General features: G+C 37.5%; 1 protein-coding gene across 1 annotated transcript in view; it reads left to right on the top strand.

Moving 5' to 3' along the window:
- Nucleotides 1-24619, top strand: part of LOC132380342 (dynein axonemal heavy chain 17-like) — a 247591-nt gene that overhangs the window by 160881 nt on the left and 62091 nt on the right. The window contains 10 exon segments of the mRNA XM_059949089.1: nt 1236-1401; nt 2135-2237; nt 3838-3985; nt 6564-6655; nt 8992-9153; nt 9747-9911; nt 11891-12082; nt 18578-18844; nt 20734-20895; nt 21721-21954. Coding sequence (XP_059805072.1) covers nt 1236-1401; nt 2135-2237; nt 3838-3985; nt 6564-6655; nt 8992-9153; nt 9747-9911; nt 11891-12082; nt 18578-18844; nt 20734-20895; nt 21721-21954 — 1691 coding nt within the window.

Genomic DNA, 24619 nt, shown 5'->3' with positions numbered 1-24619 from the left:
AGAAATCTTGAATATCTAGGAGGAGTCAGCATGGCTTTGTGCATGAAAGTCGTGCTTGACGAATTGGTTAGGATTTTTTTTCTTGAAGTAACCGAAAAGGTAGATGAGGGTAGGATAATGGACATTATCTATTTGGACTTTAGTAAGGTCATTGTAAACTAGCTTGGAAGGTTAGATCCCATAGAATCCAAGGAAAGCTAGTCAGTTGGATTGAGTATTTCCCAGAGGTAGGAAGCAGAGAATGGAGGTTGAAGGGTGTTTCTCAGAATGGAGGCCATCGATTTTAGTGGTATGCCACAACAGTCTTTGTTGGGATCCTTGATACTTGTTATTTTTATAAATGATTTGGATTCAAGGACAGAAAGCTTGATCAGCAAGTTTGCAGATGGTACAACATTAGGAGGTGTCATTGATAGTGAAGAAGGTTGGTGTAGAATATAGGGAAATTTTGATCAGTTAAGAAGTGGGCTGAAGAGTGGGAATGGATCTCAATACATACAAATCTGAGATAACGCATTTTGGAAAGTCAAACCAGCCTTGTATTTATACTATGAATGATATGGCACTGGAGAATATAATATAACAAAGGGAGCAAAGAGTAGAAGTGTGAAAGAGGTGCCATAGGTAGACAGGATAGTGAAAAAGACATCTTTGCATGCTAGGGCACTGAGTCTGGCATTTGGATATTATTTTTCAGTTGTATAAGCATTTGGTGAAGCTACAACTGGAGAACTATGTACTGTTTTCATCACCCTGTTATAAGGAAGATGTGGTTAAACTGATTAACTAATGCAGAAAAGACCTGAGTTATTGGGAGGGGTTGGCCAGGCTAGTTCTTTATTCCTTGAAACATTGTGAGAGGTATAGACAAGGTGGATAATACAGTCTTTTTCCCAGGGCTTGGGCAATCCAAAACAGGGGCATAGATATACGGAGAAATGGAAAGATTTAAAAGGGAATTGAGAGGCAACTTTTTCATGCAGAGAGTTGTGAGTATATTTAATAAGCTGCCAGAGGAAGTAGTTGAGGCAGGTATGATACTATCATTTAAGAAGCAGTCGGGTAGGTACATAGAGAGATAGAGTTTAGAGGAATATGAGCCAAACATGGGAAATTGAGATTACCTTTGTTGGAATGGACTGGTTGTATCTGTGCCATACTACTCTGTGATTCCATCATAGTATTTAATATTACTAGATAAATAAACTGAAGAATTAAGTCTAATTTTCCTTTAGCTATTCTTGAGAAGCAATTGGAAAAGAAAACAGGAAGAAACTATGGCCCCACTGGAACTAAGAAATTAATATATTTTATTGATGATATGAACATGCCTGAAGTGGATAAGTATGGAACTGTAGCACCTCACACATTAATCAGACAGCACTTGGATCACGGACATTGGTGAGTAATCTGCTTCGATACTTTTAAGCTTCAGAATATTCAAGTCATCGTACCATCATAGGTAAAAGTCTTGTGCAAGAAGCCACCATTATTAAAGGTCTGTGAATGTAGCTTTCTGCTCTATCATTTATTACGACACTTTTTTTGAGTCAGTTTTTTATGTTAGTTTAAAATTTAGAGATTCTATTTTCCATGTGAAAGGAAATTTTAACTTCCTTTCGTATTTGACAAGAAGTTTTCAAACAAGTCAGTCTTTGTATGCCTAAAGCTGCTGAGCTTCCCAGAATAACTGCTTTACTTGCATTACCGTACTTTCCCTTTTCTATTTTCTAATTATGATTTATAATTTAAATTTTTATTATATTTACTTCGATAAGTAATTTAAACTTCATACTTCAGGGAGCGTGAAGCGCAGAAACAAATATCACTGTGATGATTGTACGCTCTAGTATCAATTGGTGACAATAAAGTATTTATTTGATTTGGAAGAAAACCTTTAGGTGCTAATAAAGTTGAATAAACCTTCTGTGGAAGCCTATTTCTTGTGTGTTCCCATCCAAAAGTTAAAGGCCCCTGTTTTTATCAATTTATCCTCCTGCAAATTGCACCATTCATATCAGTACATATAATCATGAATATACAGTATTGAATAAACAGTTTGTTTAATGTTTTAATATACATTTGCATATAATACATTATTTTCTCCTTAAGTAATATGTAAATTTCTCATTAGGTATGATAAGATCAAGTTGACGTTGAAAGATATTCATAATTGCCAGTATGTTGCCTGTATGAATCCCACAGCAGGTAGCTTTACAATTGATTCTCGGCTTCAGGTAATTGAAATGGTTTGCTTCAAATATGACGTGTTTCTCCCTGTAACAGAAACAAAAGAAAAGCCAAAATGTTGAATCAGGGTTTCAGCTTGCATTCAACAATATATCCAGACAGGTGTCAGCCAAATCTATTTTTGACCTAATCAGCTAAATGATCAGGCAAGGTAAAATAACTCTTGTCATTTGGGTTGATGTAGCATTTGGATTATCTGATACTAAAGAATGGAAATTTATTCTGAGTATTTCTTTGGAATTTCTCCTCTGCAAAACACCTATTACACAACTTTATAAATTTAAATTTCTATCATCCTTCAAAGTCAAAGTGAAGATACTCAGTTGTATTGTTATATATGAAATTTGATAGGAGAGCATTTGAGGAAAAAGTAATTAGGACAAATGAGAAAATTCTTAGTGAAAAAATCACAACACAGCAGTAAACAGATAATCAACAGGAGTAAGGAACAGAACAGAACAGGGATCCTTTAATTCCCATCAGTATTTATTTTCATAAAATAATTCTGTTAATAAACCTTACAAAAATTTAACTAGGTGTGATTATAAGATTGATTACAACTATAAATGGACATGTTTATTTTCCGTTTAAATTTTATGACTTTCATCTGCTCAAATCACTTTTAAAGGTATTGTTTTCTGCTATCCTAGTACATGTTTTTATAGTTTATCAATGTTACCAGCACATGCAATTTATCAGAAATATTTGAGGTAAGCAGTAAGTGAAGAGGTGCTTTTGCATCTTTTCATATTATTACAGCACCTTGAAGAAAAACTGCTTTAATGTACAAAATGTTTTGAAATGCAACATTGAATAGGTTTCAGCTGAAGCACATAACATAAAAATGAGGACCAAAAGTGGGCTGCATTGTCATTGAATTCACTCTACTACTTAATAAAATCATAGCTTATCTGGTCTTAAACTGAACTATGCATTCTTGTCCACTTACTATAACATTTCACCACCTTGTTTGCTTTAATTACATACCCATGCCTTAAAATATTCAAAGTCTGTGCTGCTACTAACCTTTTGAGGAAGAGAGCTTCAGAGACATATAACCCCTAAGAGATGGAAAAATCTCATCTTTGTCTTAATTGGGCAGCCCCTGCATTTTAAAAGCATAAACCCAGTTGTAGGTTTTCCCACAAGATCTTCTCCATATCTACTGCATCCTAGGAACCCCTATGTTAAGATCAATTCCCCATTTCTCTTCGAATCTCTAGTGGAAATAAATATTATTTTTTATCTTTTTTTAGGTTGCCCATTTCACACATCTGTTAAATCTTTTTTGCAGTTCTTTGCTAAATAGTTCTTGTTTGAGAGGTCTTCAAATTAAGTATAAGAATATTTCCCCTTTGGCTCTCAGTTATGCTATCAGTCAGCAATTATGTTATGAATTCATAGCTGTTTACAAATTTGCCACTGTTTTCAGTTAGATGCATTTTAATTTGCCTGTAGTTCTGTTTGTATGTATAGTCAATCTCCAAAACTGTGAAAGCAGTTTTGCCATTTCAAGATTTCACTGTCTGAAATTATTTATTATGTCACAGAGATAATTATGTTTTTTCATATATCTTATTACTTCAGCGCCATTTCTGTGTTTTTGCTGTGAGTTTTCCAGGACAAGATGCACTTCAATCCATATACAGTGCTATCCTCTATCAACACTTAGTGAATCGAAATTTTCCATCACCTGTGATAAAGTTCCATTCACAGCTGGTCACTGCAGCCCTTGGTAAATGCATAAAGAAACAAAAGAAACTCTTGGCATTCCTATGTCTTTTTTTCTATTAATCAAATCTATATTTGTTTATTAATTACCGAAGTTCTCAGTCTTTTAAAGCGTGCTTTTATTCTGCTTAATGTGTATTTACTGGACTGGAAATGTACTTAACACTGGAGGTGGGAGCTCAAAGGTAGACTTCTCTATTAGAGAACAGGATCTATAGGTGGAATATTATGTGCTGTTTTGGCATCCTTGCCAAAGCCAGAATATACTCTAGATATGGTATAATTTTAGATGCATAAAGTTTATTCCTGTTACAAGAAGGTTTATATTTGAGGAGACATTGCATTGCTGATGCATAAGGTCTGAAAGAGACTGACAGGAGGATGTTGAGATGAAATTCAAATATTGTGATTGGCATTTTACACAGAGATGAGAAGAAAGCTCCTAGTTGCACAATTGTAAATTTTTTGCATTCTCAGCCCAGAGGGCTGTAGATGCTGAATTGTTGAATATATTCAAGAGATCAACTATCTGTCAATACTAAGGAAATCGTGGGTTCCTGGATAAGCAGGACACTGCATTTGAGATATGGAATTAGTCAAGATCTTCTATTTCTTAAGTTTCTCCAATGCTGAAGGAGGAGAGGGAGACAGATGCTTCTGACGTGTATACATAATGAAAAAGCAATGTATGCAGAGACTAATTTTCAAAGAAAATTACCACTGAGTTACATTGACCGCTGCACATAGAGAGCTGGTCTCTGAACCTTGAACCTCTGCAGTACTGGAGGTGTCAATATTCCAAAATGCTTTGAGGGAATTGTACATCCTTGCCCTTGGGAAAGGTGGAACAAGATCTATCCTTCTCCCCTGGAGCTAGAAGCAAACTGCTGGAGAAACTCAGTAGGTCAAACAACATCTGTGGAGACAAAGGGCTATTTGACATTTCGAGTTGAGACCCTGCATCAAGACTTTGAACTTAAAGAGGGAATGGCTTAAGATGGCTGAAGTTTCTAGGAATAGTTCACAAGATGCAGGATAGATATGTCCCACGGAAAAAGTTGTTCTCAAATGGCAGGGGTAGACAAAAATGGCTGACAAGGGAAGTTAAAGACTGCATAAAAGCCAAGGAAAAGGCATAATAAAGTAGCAAAAGTGATTGCAAATGTGGATGATTGTGAGGCATTTAAAATCCAACAAGGAGCACCTAAAACAACTATAAGAAGGGAAAAGATGAACTATGAGGGCAAACTAGCCAATAATATAAAGCGGGATACCAGAAGTCTTTTTCAGTTATATAAAGAGTAAAGGGGGGGGCGGTGAGAGTGAGTGATATTGGACTACTGGAAAATGATGCTGGTGAGATAGTAATGGAGCACAAAGAAATGGCAAATGAACTTAATGGTACTTTGCATCAGTTTTCACTGAGAAAACTATATCCTTGAATATTCATTTCCCAGGCCCTGTCCGCTTGAAGCCATGTCTCTGTTAATGTTAATGAAATGTTGACAGGACTAGATAGGGTGGATGTGGAGAGGATGTCTCCTCTGGGCATATCCAGAACTAGAAGGCACAGCCTGAAAATTGAGGGGTGACCTTCTAGAACAGAGGCAAGGAAGAATTTTTTTTAGCCAGTGAGTAGTGAATCTGTGGTATGCTCTGCTACAGACTGTCGTGGAAGCCAAGTCCATGGGTATATTTAAGGCTGAAGTTGATAGTTTTCTGATTGGTCAGGGCATCAATGGTTATGGAGAGGAGAGAAGGCAGGTGTGTGGAGTTGAGTGAGATCTGGAATCAGCCATGATGGAATGGCAGAGCAGACTTGATGAGCTGAATGGCCTAATTCTGCTTCTATGTCTTATGGAATAAGTAGCCAGTATAAGGAAGTAAGAGGAAGGTGTGAGACAGAAACTGGCAAGCAATAGGTTAGGAGGGTTTGGAGGGCAGATGGAGGAAAGTGGAGAAGGGAAGGTGGGGATAATCACAGGTTGTGAGTGCATGGGTAGAAACAACAAGGAGCTGCAGTTTCAGGATCCTAAAACATCAGGAAGATGGTAAGTAGAATTAGATAATGGAGGGATGATTGGAAGATGGGAACCACTAGGGGACACTGTGAGTGGAGTGTGGTAGGCAGATGGGACCAGGTACAGTTGGTGAGGAGAAATTGGAAAGTCGTGGGCTGCAGAGGATGTTGGCTTTAGAAGGGAGGCCATAAGGTGTGGATTACCTGAAATTAGGGAATTAAATATTCAAGCCATTGGTTGTAGTCTACTTGGGTAGAATAGGAAGTACTCTTCCTATAGTTTGTGTTTGGCCGCACCATGGCATTGATGAAGGTTGACAACAAACAGGTCAGTGTGGGAATGGACAAGGGAGCTGCAATAGATTATAACCAGGAGGTCAAGATAGCAACATGGATAAAGTTTACTCCTCTGCTGCTTCTGCTTGCCACTGTTTTGGACTTCATCCTATAGTCTAGTGAATTAATAATACTGGCACAATTGTCAAATCAATGCTTTTTAATGTTTTTAAGAGTGACATTCTGACATTTAAGGCTTTTTAAAAACTTCATGTTTTATTGACAGCTTTGCACCAGAAAATAGCATCATATTACCTGCCAACTGCCATAAAATTTCATTATATCTTTAATTTGAGAGACCTTTCTAATGTCTTCCAGGTACAGTATTACATTTTATTTCTCTGAATATACTGTCACATGCAGCTGATATTACTTCTGTAATTCTTTTTATTACTATTCTTACTTCATGCATATTTACATTCAATTTGTAATTATATACAAAATGATCAACGGTCTATCATTGCTTTGTTTTTTTCAAATCTACCATGGAGCAAAGTAAAAATACGTATATTAAAAACTCCTCCTTGATGTACCTAAGAGTCGATATGCACATTATTCAAAGTATAGTCTAATCAATGTTTGGGAAGTTGAAACCTTGCATCCTAGCTTGCAATCTATGGAGAGAGGTTGAACGGATTAGGGCTTTTCTCTTTGGAGTGAAGGAAGATGAATGGTAAGAGGTGAATTAGCAGAATGTACAAGATGATAAGGGGCATACATTGAGTGGATAGCCAGGGTGCAAATGGCTAACATAACACCGAGGGGGGTGGGGGAGCATGATTGGAGGAAAGTATAGGGGTGGGTTGTCAGAAGTAAGATTTTACACACAGAGTGGTGGGTGTGTGGAATGTCTGCTAGGGATGATGGTGGAGACAGATATGTTAGGGACATTTAAGAAACTCTTAGATAAGTTCTTGCATGATTAAAAAAAAGAGGGCTATGTTGGAGGGTTAGATTGATTTAGAGTAGGTTAAAAGGTTGGCACAACATTGAGGCATTGATCGTGTGGATGGTCAGAGGCTTTTTCCCAGGGCTGAAGTGGCTAACACAAGAGGACACAGTTTTAAGGTGCTTGGAAGTAGGTACGGAGGAGATGTCAGGGGTAAGATTTTTATGCAAAGAGTAGTGAGTGCATGGAATGGGCTGCCAGAGACAGTGGTGGAAGCAGATACAATAGAGTCTTTTAAGAGACTCCTGTACAGGTACATGGAGAAAAATAGAAGACAATGGATAACCAGAGGAAATTTCTAAAGTAAGTACATGTTCGCCACACCATTGTGGGCTGAAGGGCCTGTAACGTTCTGTAGGTCTTCTATGTTTTTACATCATGGGCCAAAGGACCTTTAATATTTTGTGATCTGTTTAGTAAAAAGAAGCAAGCCATATGCTTTTGCTATTGTCCTTAATTCCAGTCTTCCAGTGGGTTATCTGCTGCTGGTTTCCAAACAGTTCCTGCAATCCTGTTACATTGTGGGTGCTTGTATTAAAGTTTTTAAGATTCTATTTATCACATAGCCTATATTGAGTGTGCAAATTTGACCCCATGTTTCCAAAGTAAGGAAGGATTCCTGACAGTAGCTGGATTTTCTGAGAATAAAGATTACTCAGTTCAACAGCAGGACTTGATTAGATCTTTTTTTACTTTTTGCAAGCAGATTAAGTTCCCAGCTAATCTGCTGAAAAATCTAAGGAGGTTGCACCCATCGCCATACTCCAAGTAGTCTGCACAGTTGGCATAGTATCTGTATTCAGTAATGTAGGACTTCAAAATTTTAGTTCCATGATCTTAAAGAAATCCTGTATTCCCTTGCAAATCACTTGACTCTGTATCATAATAATTTAAAGATTTTAGTTTTAGTGTTCTTTCATGCATTGTGTGCCTTTACTCCCTTTGGATTTCCACATGGTTCTTCTTATCTTCATAAACAATTAATTTATAAGAACGGGATGAGCAGACTATTTTCTAAGGAATCTGAGATCCTTCAATGTGTACGGCAGGATGTTGGAGACCTTTCACCAAGTCTGTTGTAGCAAGTACAGTCTTTGTGGCTTTGTGTTGGGGGAGCAACTTTGGTGCTGGTGATGCAAAAAGACTAAATAAACTCATCAAAAAGGTTGGATCAGTCCTTAGCTACAACCCGGACTCTTTTGAGTTAGCGGTGAAGAGGAGGTAAGTAAACAATTATCCATTATGGACAATCAGGCACATCCTCTTTATAACCTACTGAATAAGCAGTGGAGCACCTTTTCAAACAGGCTCATTCAGCTTGTCTGTCGCAAGGATCGTTACAGAAAATCTTTCCTACCAAATGCAATAAGCATATACAATAGTTAACTTCTGTGCGATAGAACACATGTCATTATACAATAGTATAATTATTTCCTACAGTATTATTGCATAGTGTTGCACATTATTGCACATTGGTAAATTATTAGTTAATATTATAATTATTATTTATTATTGTTAAGTGTGTTTTTAAATGATGCTGCAGTAACAAAATAATTTCCCATTTGGGATCGATAAACTACTACCTATTATTATTATTAACACTGCTGAACTCTGCATGCATATTTTCTCAGAGTAATTTCAAGAGTTAATAATTTTGTCATGAATTGTAAGCATTTTTTAAAAAGTATACTTTACCTTATTGCAGGGTTTTTTGTTCGCAACGCCGGAATGTGCAAAAACAAATCATGACTTAGTTCGACTTCTGTTACATGAGACTTCCCGAGTTTATGGTGATAAATTAGTTGATGAAAATGACATAGAGAACTTTCCAAGACATCAACAGCACATGCTTAAAATGTGCTTTGCGGTAATTAATCATCTATGCGTTTGAACTTATCATTCAAGTAAAAGGCAATAATTTCAGAAACTGCTAAAAAGAGGTTTGTTTTAACTAATTATTCCAATGCTGGATTAAAAAAGCTTCATAAATCATAGCATAAGTCAAAGCACAAAGAGGAGCCACTGAACACATTGAATCTATGTTGGCTGCTGGCAGAGGAATCCCATCAGTCTCATTTTCATGCTGTTTCTAGGTAGCCCTTCAAGAGGTTCTTTCACAAATACCTATCTGATTTCATTCTTATGATAGTGGTGGTTTCTGTTTCCACCATCCTTAAAGCAGTGGATTGCAAAGTACTCTGAATAAATTAGTTTCACCTCGTATTTCATTTTAAACTGAGTCCTCCACTTCTTGACCCATCTGCTAACTGGAACAGTATCCCTCTTACCTACGTCACCTAAACTAAATGCTATCTTGCAATTCATAATCAGATTGAAAAATAGCTTATAGTTTATATTTGGTAGTTTACAAAGGAATAAACCATAATGCTAGGAACTGATAATTACCCAATTTTATGGTATTATAACTTTTAATTAAACCAATATGTTTTGTATGGTTAGGATATGGATGAGTCCAGTCTTTTCCAAAAGCCCAATGTTTATTGCCATTTTGCCAGTGGTATTGGAGAACCTAAGTATTTATCTGTGGATAGCTGGCCAGCTCTGAATAGACTGTTAGTGGATGCTCTGGACAGCTACAATGAAGTCAATGCAGCAATGAATTTGGTGAGTAGTTTAAAAGATTACATTGAATTAATAGAAGTAAAACTATTTTTGAATGTAATGCTGTTATGATCCTTTATTTTCTACTCAAATTTATGATATTAACATTATATGTTTAGTATTCTTGAGGTTTTTTGATGTTTATGAAAAGTCTTCAGTAAGTGGTATGAAATGGTACAGATAAAAGACACTATTATATGAACATTCTGTGTTAAGATATATTCCTCAGTAATTAATTGGATAGTTAATTCGTGAACACATTTGTCAGCATGTTTTTGAATAATGTGAAAGCATCATAATTAACAAATAGGTTTTGTTATTTATTTCTTCAGGACTAAAATGGGTTCAATGACTTGTTTACATACAATTTCCCACACCCCTCTTACCCCCAACACACACAAAAATGCTACTCAAGCTGCTGAGTTCCTTCAACTGTTGTCTTTTGCTGTGGACTCTGCAGTCTCTTGTGTCTCCTACTGCTGCATTTGGTTTTGGATTATTTTGGAATTATTGTCAAGATCGCCTGTCATTTGCCAACTCTTTTCATCAATCTAGTATTATTCCAGAAAGTGATGATTTTTTCTAGTTGCTTTTTCTGAAATGCAAATTGGAGTCTCAAATTGTACTCCAACCAGATCCAGATCTGACATCTAATAGCATGAACCCACCTCAAGCCCAATTATTTATATTTTCCCAAACTCAACCCAACTGAAATTGACTATTGCTGTAAATATAGCAATCTTAAGGATGTTGTTTGCATATTCAGAATATCATTCTGACTGAAAATAAGCCAAAGTGATGTGGCACAGTCCAGCAATATCCAACCTCTCAAAAAAAACTAATCACAAATCCAACCCATATAGTCAGCTCATATCAGGCTTGTAGTGAGTAACCAGGCTCTACTGTAATTAAATAGTGATAAACTGTAGACGTTATAAATATTAAATAAAAACAGAAAATGCTGTAAATACTCAAAATCAAGCAGCATATATGAAAAGAAAAACACAATTTTCATTTAAGGTCAATAACCTTTTGATAGAATGGTCTGAAAGATTGTGGATGTGAAAAGATCATCTATCCCTTCTCAACCATCTTAAACTGATTTTTCATGCTTCCTCCTCCCTCTCTCTCTCAGAAAATTCTTGGGCTGCTTTGGCTAAAGTCAGCTGATCAACAATGTCTGTTACTTCATATCATTCCACTAACCTACCAAACCATGCATCCTCCAGTGATCCTCTCTGTTCTAGTTGTGCCCCCTCAGATTTCTATAGTTCCCTTGCATTTTTACTGATTCCTCCAAATCTGTTTTATTTATAAGGTTTACCAGCTGCTGGTGGTAGCTGAGAAAATGACATGGCCTGGACAGTGAAGATCTTGAATAATAGATATTACCTTCTTGAGGCAGTGCCTAATGTATATATTTTCAGTGGAGTGGAAGCAAGTGTGTGTGGTGTACTGGGCTGAGTCTGCAGTGAATGCTAACCTATTCTATCATAATGCAGCAATTAGGCTACAATAAAAACCATTGCATCTGCTGTATTCTTGCACAGTAACAGGGGCCTGGTGTCCAAGACAACATATTTCTTTGCCCTTCAGCAGTACACCTGTCAGAGCACAGTCATCAATAGTGCTAATATCTGCAGATCCCTAATTTAGAGGTCCCCATTAACACTAATATGGACACCAATCAATCCCAGAGATGATCTTAGAGTTATTTGTTTCCTTTTAACTCATCTAGCAAAAAAAGTTGATTAACTTTTCCAATGAGCAGAACAGCAGGTATGCCACACAACAACTCTGTTATTCAGAGTAGATATGAAAGATAATTTTATTCAGATGAGTAATGTTTTAATGATGAAAACTTTGGTGAGTTCTTTGGAATTTTTTATTGAACCAAACACAATATTTGTGCTTTCAGTGGGAAAAGTCTTCATAGAACAACATTTTTAAAACTTGTTTTGTTAAAAATCTCATCTCTACAGGTTCTGTTTGAAGATGCAATGGCCCACATCTGTAGGATAAATCGTATCTTAGAATCCCCAAGAGGAAATGCCCTACTTGTGGGAGTTGGAGGCAGTGGAAAACAGAGCCTATCTCGGTTAGCAGCATATATCAGCACTTTGAATGTTTTCCAGATCTCACTTAGGAAAGGGTATTCAATTGGTGACCTCAAGGTACAATATTTTTCTTAATTCTAAAAAAAATCCTTTACATTTTGATTCATTGCCCTTTCTTCACATTCTAATATATGATTGGAAAAAACTGCTCAGATGATGAAATAGCTTTGGCGAAATACATGCACTTAGTGTTATAGTATGTACCGCCCTTTCAATTAAGCACAGTACTGGGCACCCTAGATTTTTTATATTAATTTTGTTTTAGATTTTTTTTGTCTTCTACATTAGTGTGTCAGTAGAAAAGAAAAATTTAGATTTCTAAGCATTAATTTTCCAAAAAAATTAAATGTTCGAGACATTTTTGTACTTATGTAAAGAAGGTAATGTATTAAGTAATAGACCACTTTTTGAATAAAAATAAACATTTGTCTGTAAATGAGTAGAAGGGTGCAGATAAGTGTCTGCAGCCAAAAGAAACATGGTGGAGGTTCCCTGTAAGTTTGGGGCTGTGTTTCTGCAAATGGAGTTTGTGATCTGGTCAGAATTAATGGAATCCTCAACGCTGAGAATTTCCAACAGATTCTCATCTATCACACAATACCATCAGGGAGGCGCCAATTTCATTCTGCAGCAGGACAATGACCTCAAACACAGTGCCAAGATTGTAAAGATCCAGTGATGCAGGTGGATGCTTCCCTGGTGTCATGAATTATTGATTACCTGACTGGCAGACCACAGTACGTGCGCTTGCAACACTGTGTGTCAGACAGAGTGGTCAGCAGCACTGGGGCTCCACAGGGGACTGTCCTGTCTCCTTTTCTTTTCACCATCTACACCTCGGACTTCAGCTACTGCACAGAGTCTTGCCATCTTCAGAAGTTTTCTGATGACTCTGCCATAGTTGGATGCATCAGCAAGGGAGATGAGGCTGAGTACAGGGCTATGGTGGGAAACTTTGTCACATGGTGCAAGCAGAATCATCTGCAGCTTAATGTGAAAAAGACCAAGGAGCTGGTGGTGGACCTGAGGAGGGCTAAGGCACCGGTCACCCCTGTTTCCATCCAAGGGGTCAGTGTGGACATGATGGAGGATTACAAATACCTGGGGATATGAATTGACAATAAACTGGACTGGTCAAAGAACACTGAGGCTGTCTACAAGAAGGGTCAGAGCTGTCTCTATTTCCTGAGAAGACTGAGGTCCTTTAACATCTGCTGGACGATGCTGAGGATGTTCTACGAGGCTGTGGTGGCCAGTGCTATCATGTTTGCTGTTGTGTGCTGGGGCAGCAGGCTGAGGGTAGCAGACACCAACAGAATCAACAAACTCATTCGTAAGGCCAGTGATGTTGTGGGGGGGAGCAGCAGGCTGAGGGTAGCAGACACCAACAGAATCAACAAACTCGTTCGTAAGGCCAGTGATGTTGTGGGGGTGGAACTGGACTCTCTGACGGTGGTGTCTGAAAAGAGGATGCTGTCCAAGTTGCATGCTATTTTGGACAATGTCTCCCATCCACTCCGTAATGTACAGGTTAGGCACAGGAGTTCATTCAGCCAGAGACTCATTCCACCGAGATGTAACACCGAGTGTCATAGGAAGTCATTCCTGCCTGTGGCCATCAAACTTTACAACTCCTCCCTTGGAGTGTCAGACACCCTGAACCAATAGTCTGGTCCTGGACTTATTTCCACTTGGCATGATTTACTTATTATTATTTAATTATTTATGGTTTTATATTGCTATATTTCTACACTATTCTTGGTTGATGTGGCTGTAACAAAACCTAATTTCCCTTGGGATCAATAAAGTATGTCTGACAAACTCTTTACAAATCAGTGGCCAGAATTGAACCCAGGTCACTGGTACTGTAAAGTGTTGTGCTAACCACTATACTACCATGCCACCTTCTTTCAGCCACAACTGAATGATGCCCACAACGTCATACTGACCGATCTCTAATTGTGTTACAAAATCATCTACCTTATTTTGTATACTGTGCATTCAAATCTTAACACCTTTAGTCCTGTATTCATTACACTTTTCTATTTCCTGCCTATGTTACACTTCAATTCATCCCACTGACTGCAATTTTTGCATATCATCTGCCTGTCCTTCCTCAAAGTCCCACTAAACACTGCATCTACTTGTATACCAACTGCCCCATCCTCAGCCCTATCACTCCAGTTCCTGTTCTCCTGCCAAAATTAGCTTAAACCTTCCCTATCACCTCTAGCAAACCTGCTCACAAGAATATTTGTCCCCTTCAAGTTCAGGTGTAACGTGTCCTATTTGTACAGATCACAACTTCCACAGAAGAGATCCCAATGATCTAGAAATCTGAAACCTTACCCTCTGCACCAATTCTTTAGCCACATATTCATTCGCCAATTAATTCTATTCCTTCCCTCATTGGCACATGGCACAGGCAGCAATCAGTGATTACTACTCTGGAGGTCTTATTTTTCAACTTTCTATCTAACTCCCTATATTCTCTCTTCAAACCTTCTCTCTTTTCCTATATATGCTGTTGGTACCAATGTGCTCTTCACTCATTTGACCTGAGACATCCCTGCCCCTGGCACCTGGGAGGCAATATACCATCCGAGTGTCTCTTTTCCTCTGACTATGGAATCTCCTACCACCCTGCTGTCCTCTTCACCTCTCTTCTCTTCTGAGCAGCTCCACAGACCTGGTCACTGTGGCTTTCCCCTAGCAGGATGCCCCACCTGACATTATCCAAAGCAGTATGCTTATTATCGAGGGGACCAGCCACAGGCGTACTCTGCAATGGCTGCCTATTCCATTTCCCTTTCATGACAGTCAATCGGGTGCCCGATGCCTGTAACTTGGGGTGACTGCCTCCCTGTAGCTCCTATCTATCACCTCATTTTCCCGTATGAGCCGATGGTCATTGATCTGCAGCTCCAGCTCCCTAGCACGGCCTCTAAGGATCTAAAGCTTGGTGCACTTCTTGCGGGTGTAGTTATCAGGGAGACTGGAAGCCTCCCAGAGTACTCACATGTTACACAAAGAACATACCACTAACCCTGGAACCACTCTCACTACATTAACTATGTACTAATACACAAGGGAAGAGGAAAAAAACTTGCTAGGTACTTATTTAGAACCTCCACCTATTCTTGCAGAAGCTTGTTGAGCCAAAGCCTGACCACTCTAACACTAGCCCACTCCAACAATGGTCGCTCTGCTTACAACTTACAACTTTTTATTGGCTCAAATAAAACTCAGTCCCATTGAGACTTGTCCTTTTAAGATTGCTCCCAGCTGGCAATGATATCTCTCTCTCGCTGTCTCTCTTGCTCTCATTCTTGCCCTTGCCCTCTCTCTCGCTCTCTCTCAGCTCCTCAAGCCAACATCCTTATAAATTTTCTCTGCAGTCTTTCAAACCTATTGATATCATTCCTGTAGTTAGGTGACCACAGCTGTACACAATACTTCAAATTTGGAATCACCGACATCTTGTATAACTTCAGTATAACAGCCCAACTCCAGTACTCAGTACTCTCATTTATGAAGGCCAATGTGCCAAAAGCTCACTTTACGATCCTATCTATTTGTGATACCCTTCAAGGAATTATTGATTGGTATCCTCACATCCCTTTGTTCTACTACACATCGCAGTGCTCTGCCATTTCACTGTAAATTCTACCCTGATCTGTCCTGCCAAAGTGTAACACCTCACAATTGTCTGCATTAAACTCCATCTGCCATTTTCAACGGATTTTTCCAGATGATCCAGATCATGCTGTTGGCTTTGATTGCCTTACTTGCTGTCCACTCCACCTCCAAACTTTGAAAATGTGTTGATCCTGTTTACATTATTATCAAAATCATTAATAAAGATGATAAACAACAATGGACCCAACACTGATCCCTGCAGCATGCCAATAGTAATGGACTCCAGTCAGAGAGACAATCACGTGCTAATACTCTCTTCATCTGCTAAACCAATACTGAATCCAATTTACTACTCTATGCTAACTGCCAAGTGACTTAACCTTCTGGATCAGCTTCCCATGTGGGACTTTGTCAAAGGCCTTCATAAATCCATGTTGGCAATGTTCACTGCCTTTCCTTCAGTAACAGTCTCAAAAAAACATAATCTGGTTAGACACAACTTACCACGCATAAAGCTCAGAATATCTTATAACTACCTATAACTGAAGTCAGGTTCACTGGCCTATAATTTGCATGCTTACTTTTAGAGCCTTTCCTGAACAATGAAACAACATTTGCTGTCCTCTGGCACCTCATCTGTGACTGCAGGCATTTTAAATATCTCAGCCTATGATGCACCATCAATAACTCTAGGAGACTGAAGTGAATGATAGGCTTTTATTAACAGCGAAAAGGGAGCACGACATCTCGAAGATTGAGGGAGGAGCAGTGCCCCAATCGCCTTTATACAGGGGTCTGTGGGAGGAGCCACAGGAGCAGTCAGCAGAGGGGCATGTCCAGACAGGTATACATAGTTTACCACAGCCTAGTCCCTACAATTTCTGCATTGACCTCCCATAAAGTCTGAGGAAACATTTTGCCAGGCCCTGGGGAGTTATCCAGCCAAAATTGCCTCAAGGCATCACCTCCTTTTCTGTAATCTGAATATGGTCCATGACCACACTACTCTGTTGATTCAGTGCTATAGACCGAGTGTCTGTATTCTGAGTAAATAAAGATGCGAAAAATTAATGTCAGGTCTTTCCCATCTCTTTCGGCTCCATGTGTAGATGATTACAGTGATCTTCAAATGGACCAATTTTGTCTCTTGCTATCCTTGTGTTCTAATTCTGTATATCTATAGAACTTCTGGGGATTCACTCTCACCTTGTCTGCCAGAACAACCATACATCCTATTTTAGCCCTCCTTATTTCTCTCTTTTTCTTCTATTGCATTTCTTATATTCCTCGAGCACCTCATTACTTTTTACAGTTTCTAAATTGTTAGTTATGTATTGCTAAAGGAGAAACATTTTCTTCCAGTCAAACACTGAAAAGTTCAGAATCATTGTTTTCAATTCCTGCCACAAAGCATTACAGATGCTTCTCTATGTAAACAAATCTCTTCTATAATCAGATATTGTTTTAATTCATAAGGCATGGCACCTATGTGTGAACAACTAAATTCAGAGCAATCAAGAAGCCAGAATTAGAAGAATGCAGATATTTCAAAGAGTTAAGAATTGGAGGCAATTTTAAAGGTAGAGGGGAATGGGTATTTCAAAAAGTTTGAAAACAAGAGAGAGAATTTTAAAATTTAGATTCTGCTTAATGAGAAACCAATACATATCAACTGATATTACTTGAATCAGAGAGGTTACCAAGGACTAATGACTGTAATTTTATATTCTTAAACTTCACAATGATATCCTTATACAAGATAATATTATCTCTCCTTAAAGTACTAAATGCTTTTCAAATCTGTCATCAATCCCCTTCTCAAAACACAACGTTGAAATTTCTGATCTTGCAAACGAGTAACTCATTCCAATCCCCTTTTCCTTTTTAAGTTTTTGAGATATGCAGTTGGCTTTAAAATCCATTCCAATATTTCCAAGAACCATATTTGTATCCTGCCAGCAAGTTATGACCTGTAAAATTTACCTGAACAGGTACATGGATGGGAAAGATTTTTTTGCTATATGAATCTCAGTCAGTACTTAATAAAGTTACTAATTACATGTCTGGGACTGTAATTATGATAAGCTACCTTGCCTGCTCTTTTATGATCAGCAGACTTTTATATATTTGACACATAACTTAATTTTAAGACCTCTCAGCTATTATGCAATTGAGTAGAACTAGACAACATCTTGGCAATTACCTGAAACTGAGCTGGACTCCACAAACTGTGCTTAACACTGAGGTTGTCTGTATTTGTCTCTGTAGCAAAATCAAACTTTGCTCTCCCCTCGACTTAACAGCTGCTGAAACATGATACGCATCTTTACTAATTTTAATATTCATTACTCATTACTAGCCTTTCTCATTCTTTCCAAAAAGTAGTTCTCCAAAAGTTTGTATCTATCTCCTAAATAATAAAATTCATCCAGTCATAAGAATTATGTTACTTTGTATGTATTGGCTTCTGGTTAAATAGCACTTCAATTAACAAAATGTATTTCAATTCACACAAGCAAGCTAAATTGGGATTAAAGTCTTCATAATTATAGTAGAATTTAGCTAAAGGCAGGATTTTGTTTTCTCCATTAATAATGAGGTAGATTTCCTTTTCATAATCTCATAAAAATGTATTGCTCATGACATTGCCTACTTTAAGGCAGATTAGGAAAAATATGAGAACAGCAATGTTTACAAGTTCTCTTTATTAATGCCATCATCACAAAATTCAATTTAACTTTATAGTAGTTTACTGAGATTCTAATGTACTTATAAATTTCTTTCAATTAAGATTTTAACTATTTTTAAAATATCTATCCATCTTTACATGCTGATATGTAGAATTCATTATACAACTTGAAGTCATCCGGTCATATGGATCTGACTTGATTTTATCACTATTTATTAAAATAGGTAGACCTTGCTGCTCAATATATCAATGCTGGAGTAAAGAACCATGGAACAGTATTTCTGATGACTGATTCCCAGGTGGCAGAAGAGATGTTCCTTGTACTTATTAATGATCTTTTAGCATCTGGTGAGATTCCAGGGTTATTTCAGGATGATGAATTGGAAAATATTATTGGTGCCATGAAAAATGAAGTTAAATTACTGGGCTTGCAGGACACCAAAGATAACTGCTGGAAATTTTTCATAGAGAGAGTGAGGAGACAATTAAAGGTATGGTTATGCTTTTGTGAATTTTTAATAATTTTAATCGGCTGCTTATTCTGTTAAATGCAACAAAGGTAAAACAAAATATACTTCAGAGAAATTGAAGGATGGACCCAAAGGTTAAAAAATCATTTAGTCCTCATATATCTTGCTGTTACTTCTTTGTAATACCTAGATCGTTTATATAGCAGTTTGGAAAGAAGAAAAGTAGGGGTATTTATTTTTAGTGGATCTGAAGATTTTGTATAATAAATTATGAAGTTCGACATCATCATCATTGGCAGGAGGATGTTATTACACTTTATAACCCCAGGTTGCCTCATAATGAAGACTAGATTTTATAATTATATTAATAATGAAATTGGCAGTATTTTCTACCACTATATGATTTTTTTGTGAAAATGCACAGATATAAATTCAGAGGTTCAGAAAATGACTTTAGTGATTTCCAGACTGTGGCTAGCAGAATCTTGAGATGTCTGTAGTCTGATGAATGTACCTTCAATCTTCAGAAAAGTGATGGATAGTATAATTGATAGAGCCATCAAGTAACACTTGCTTAGCAACAACTTGCTCACAGAAGCCCTGTTTGGGTTCAGTCAAGGTCACTCAGTTCCTATCCTCATTACAGTCTTAGACCAAACATGGGAAAAAAGGCACAGATTCAATCGACCAAAATATTCTTCTTCGATGTTGGAAGGAAAAATAGAAAATCTTATCTTTCTTCATTGAATTTTTTTGTTTTACCCTTCCTTCCAAAATAGCTTACATCATACAGTCTTTCTGCGAACACCTTTTCCACTCACATACTTTCAATATCTTTTTGCAGGCTCTTTATGTCCCACTCACAGCTTTGCCAATCCACCTATATTTGTACCATGAGCAACTTTAATTATGGTAAATTTTGTGACTTTATCCTAGTTATTAATATAGATGATAAATATCTGAGGCCGCAGCACTGATTCCTCAAGACCCCACTCTAGAAAATCTGAAAATCTAGCCAATCATAGTTCTGTTTCCTTTTAGTTCCCAAAAATTCCCCAATATTTTACTCAATCCACTTTTAACTTGGGTAATAACTTCTTTTATGTGGTATATTATCAGATATCTACTAGAAGGTATTTGAGGATTTGTTCATTTCCCATTGAAGAGAAACCTATCTAACTTGTTGATGTCCTCTAAAACATCTCTGTTTCTCAGGAAATTAAGTCCTCTCTCTGGCCATATCTTCATCTGCTTTTTCTTTCTATTTTTGTACTCTTCCATTAATAGGGAATGGCTGCTCATTTAAAGTGAGAAGATCCAAGGCACTTCTCTTCAGAAATGTCTTCAGTAACTAAGTTGTTGCTACAGATAACTAACTGCAAGCAGGGGAGTAGCAAGCATAGATGGTCCGCTATTCATAGAGGAAGACCAACTGGAATCATTTCACAAGCCAAATATGGTTTTTGGATCACATGTTGTTGCCCACAAGTTTAGCTAGAAACCATTCTTACTGACTGAATGTTTCCTAAATATTGAACACTAATTAAGACAATCAACAAAAGCTAGAGATGACACATGAAAAATAATATTTATCTATTTTATGAGTCATTACATTTTTGAATGCTCTTGATAGGATGGTGAAAGTAGATTTCACCATTTTAGTGAAATAGTGTTCAAAATGGAATTGAATATTTGAACAAATAATATGGGGATAGAGCTGGTGAGTGGAGCGATCTGGTTACTTTTAAAATGCTAGCACAAACTCAGTGTGCTGAATAGAGTACAACATTTTTTGGCCTATGAGGCTATGACAAATATCCTTTCTTGTTGGAATATATTACAAAATTCATCTTTTTTTAGTTACTTTAAGGCATATTTTTCTTTTTATGCCATTTTCTTTGTTTTTGCAGGTTGTTCTATGTTTTTCACCTGTGGGTTCAGTTCTACGGGTACGTGCTCGAAAATTCCCTGCTTTAGTGAACTGCACATCAATAGACTGGTTCCACGAGTGGCCAGAAGATGCTTTGATATCTGTTAGTAAACGCTTCCTTGCCAAAACTGAGGGAATTGAGGTAAAAAATATTTTTTACGTTTTTATTTTGTAAACATGTAAAGTACTTGGAATGTATCAATGCTTAACAGCCTGGTCTTTTTAGTGTACATTTGAACATCAAAACTGCTATTTTGTCCATCACCAAACAAATTTATTTCCATTGTCACCGATTTTATTCTTCTGTCCTCTTTTTGATTTTGATTGGTGCAGCATTCATAAAGACAGTAGTGAGTAACCCATCTCATTCCCAACTAGTGCCTTTGCAAATAGCGGTCTGACTTTGAGAAACAAGAGGTGGGTAATTTGCCAAAGAGTACTTTGCCTTTGACCTGTGCTGGCAGCCGCATTATTTTTGTTGCTCAGAAAACTTCTGTTTAATAGTTATTACCTGCTATATCATTGTGGTTGGAAGACCTTGGAATACAGTTCAATATGCAGAAAATGTGATTTAGCTCCCCGTACCAACTGAACTTCCATTCTGTCATCCTGAATTCTTAGGGACTAGCACTGACACTTGTATTTCTTCAGATGAGTAGCTCAATGTTGTAAAATCATTTAAAAATTACATGTGTAGATAAAAGCAGCATTGTTAAAGATTAACAAAGATTGAAATCTATAATCTGAGTCTCTTCATACTTCAAATGCATTCCAGTTCCAAGGAGTTTGGAGTGAAGATTTTGCATTATACCTATTGTTCTTTAAGTATGGTACAGTATTTACATTTATATAGTGTCTTAAATCATTGGCTGTATTTATGAGATGTTTTATGCTTTTCAAATAACAGTATTAATTTTCATGTATCTGTAAAAGCATTGAAATTTCTGCATACTGTATTGCATTTCAGGCTGAAGTTAAGAACTCTATAAGCCAGTTCATGGCATTTGTACACAGAAGTGTCCAAGAGGTATCTGCAGTCTACCTAGCTACTGAAAGACGCTACAACTACACAACACCCAAAACATTTTTGGAACAAATTAAACTTTATCAAAACCTACTGTCAAGCAAAAGGAAAGACTTAATTGCTAAAATGGATCGACTTGAAAATGGTTTGGCAAAACTTCACAGTACTGCTAGCCAGGTTTGCAAAGCTAATCGAATTAACATTTGAAAATTTACAATTATAGTTATAATTTCAATCACAATTTCAGCACATAAAGAACAAATTAAATTTCTATGAGGGGCAGCAATTAAGCTAATTTTTCTTATGGAAATTAATACTTTTAGAAAATACTATATTTTAGCATATTTTGGAAAATAACATAAATACATTAATAAGTACTAGACAACATATCAGGCATTTTTTTCTTTTCTCTCTCCTGTAAAGCACAATTAACTTAGAAATTGATTCGAATGTAACCATCAGGTCCAAAATTAATAAAATTACAACAGCACAACTCTGAACCATTGTAGTTAAGATATGCTAGTATTTGTATTAGTACAAGTCGCCACAGGATTGCTACAATTGCTTAGGGCTTGAAATTCCATAATTTGTCAAAATTGAGGTTAAATGCAAAGTGTGTTTATGTTGCTTTGGAAAAAGGCAGTTACTTTAAAACAAATGTATCCTACCAAAAGGGCTGTCCTGATGAAGGGTCTCAGCCCAAAACGTTGACAGCGCTTCTCCCTATCGATGCTGCCTGGCCTGCTGTGTTCCGCAGCATTTTGTGTGTGTTGTTATCCTACCAAAAGTTTTTTTTTGCTTTCAAATTCCAGCATCTACAGTTTCTTCTGTCTCAAACTAGAGCTATACATACAGATCAGTTTCTAAATTATCACGGCCACCATCCAAATGCACACCAGAAGAGCTGTATCAGAACTTTGTTCTGAAGATCAGAGACACACTGCAGCATAGTGGAACTAAAGGAGACACATCTCTTTAAAATATTCCCATGAAACAGTTACCCGTGGAACTTCATACTCAACGTGCCTGCAACGTCGACAATGCACCAACCAAGAAGCAACCAAACAAGTTGTCCTTCCATACATTTGAAATATAGACCATAGAAATCGACAGACCCTTCAGTCCACAATATTGTACCGAGCATGTAACCTACTCCAGAAACTGCCTAGAATTTCCGCACTGCATAGCCCTCTATTTTTCAAAACTCCATTTCTCTTAAAAGACCCTTTTGTATCTGCCTCTACCAACGTCGCTGGCAGTGCATTCCATACACCCACCACTCCCTGTGTGATTTAACACTGATGTCTCCCCTGTACCTACTTCCAAGCACCTTAAAACTATGCTGCCTCTTGTTAGCCATTTCAGCCCTGGGAAAAAGCCTCTGGCTATCCACATGATCAGTGCCTCTCATCATCTTATACACCTCTATCAGGTCATCTCTCATTCTCCGTCACTCCAAATAGAAAAGACCAAGTTCACTCAACCTATTCTCATAAGGCATGCTCTCCAATCCAGGCAACATCCTCTGCACTCTCTCTGTAGTATTCACATCCTTCCTGTATTGGGATGACCTGACTGAACACAGTACTTTGTGGGGGTCTAACTAAGGACTTACACAGATGTAACATTATCTCACGGCTCTTGAACTTAATCCCACTGTTGATGAAGGCTAACACAGCATATGCCTTCATCATAACATTATCAACTTGTGCAACAGCTTTGTATGTCCTATGGATACTGACTCCAAGAACTCTTTGATCCTCCACATAGCCAAGAGTCTTAACATTAACATTATACTCCGTCTTCAGATTTGACCTACCAAAATGAACCACTTTCCACTTATCTGGGTGAACTCCATCTGCCAGTTCTCAGCCCAGTTCTGCATCCTATTACTGTCCCACTGCAATCTCTGACAACCCTCCAGACTATCCACAACCCCCAACTTTTGTGTCATCAGCAGACTTACTAACCCACCCTTCTACTTCCTCATCTAGGTCATTTATAAAAATCACAAAGAGGAGGGGGCCTAGAACAGATCCCTGCTGAACACCACTGGTGACTGACTCTTGCCCCTGGCCCATGCAGAATATGAACCATCCACAACCTCCCTTTGCCTTCTGTGGGCAAGCCAATTCTGGATCCACAATACAGGGTCTCCTTGGATCCCATGCCTCCTCACTTTCTGAATGAACCTTGCATGGGGAATCTTATTAAGTGCCTTACTGAAATCCATATATACTACATCCACTGCTCTACCGTCATTAATGTGTTTTGTTAAATCCTCAAAGAATACAATCAAATACAATCTGAGAGTTCGTGAGACCCTGTGCAGTGGGAGCTAAATAAAGTAATTTAATCCATTGAAGAAAATTGGACCCAAAGTTAAATTTTTCTAATATTTTAAATAAATAACTCCATTCAACCTGGTCAAAGGCTTTCTCAGCATCTAAAGAAATCACACATTCTGAAATTTCTTTAGAGGGAGAATAAATAACATTCAGTAAACGACGAATGTTAAAATGAGAATAACAATTTTTGATAAATCTGGTCTGGTCATCAGAGATAATAGGAGACAGAATGTTTTCCATCCTAAGAGCCAAAAGTTTAGATAAAATTTTAGCATCAATATTAAGTAAAGAAATAGGTCTGTAGGAAGAGCAATCAGATGAATCTTTATTCTTTTTGAGAATAAGTGAAATAAAGGTGTCATAAAAGGATTGTGGTAACCTGCCTAATTTAAAAGAGTCAGAAAGAACAGAAAGTAAGTGAGGAATAAGCAAAAGAGCAAAAGCCTTATAAATCTCTCCCGAAAATCCATCAGGACCGAGAGCTTTCCCCAAAC

The sequence above is a fragment of the Hypanus sabinus genome, chromosome 23 (assembly GCF_030144855.1).
Source record: "Hypanus sabinus isolate sHypSab1 chromosome 23, sHypSab1.hap1, whole genome shotgun sequence".
NCBI lineage: Eukaryota > Metazoa > Chordata > Chondrichthyes > Myliobatiformes > Dasyatidae > Hypanus > Hypanus sabinus.
Note: the sequence above shows the minus strand (reverse complement) of the source record. Positions and strands in the feature narration are given on the sequence as shown.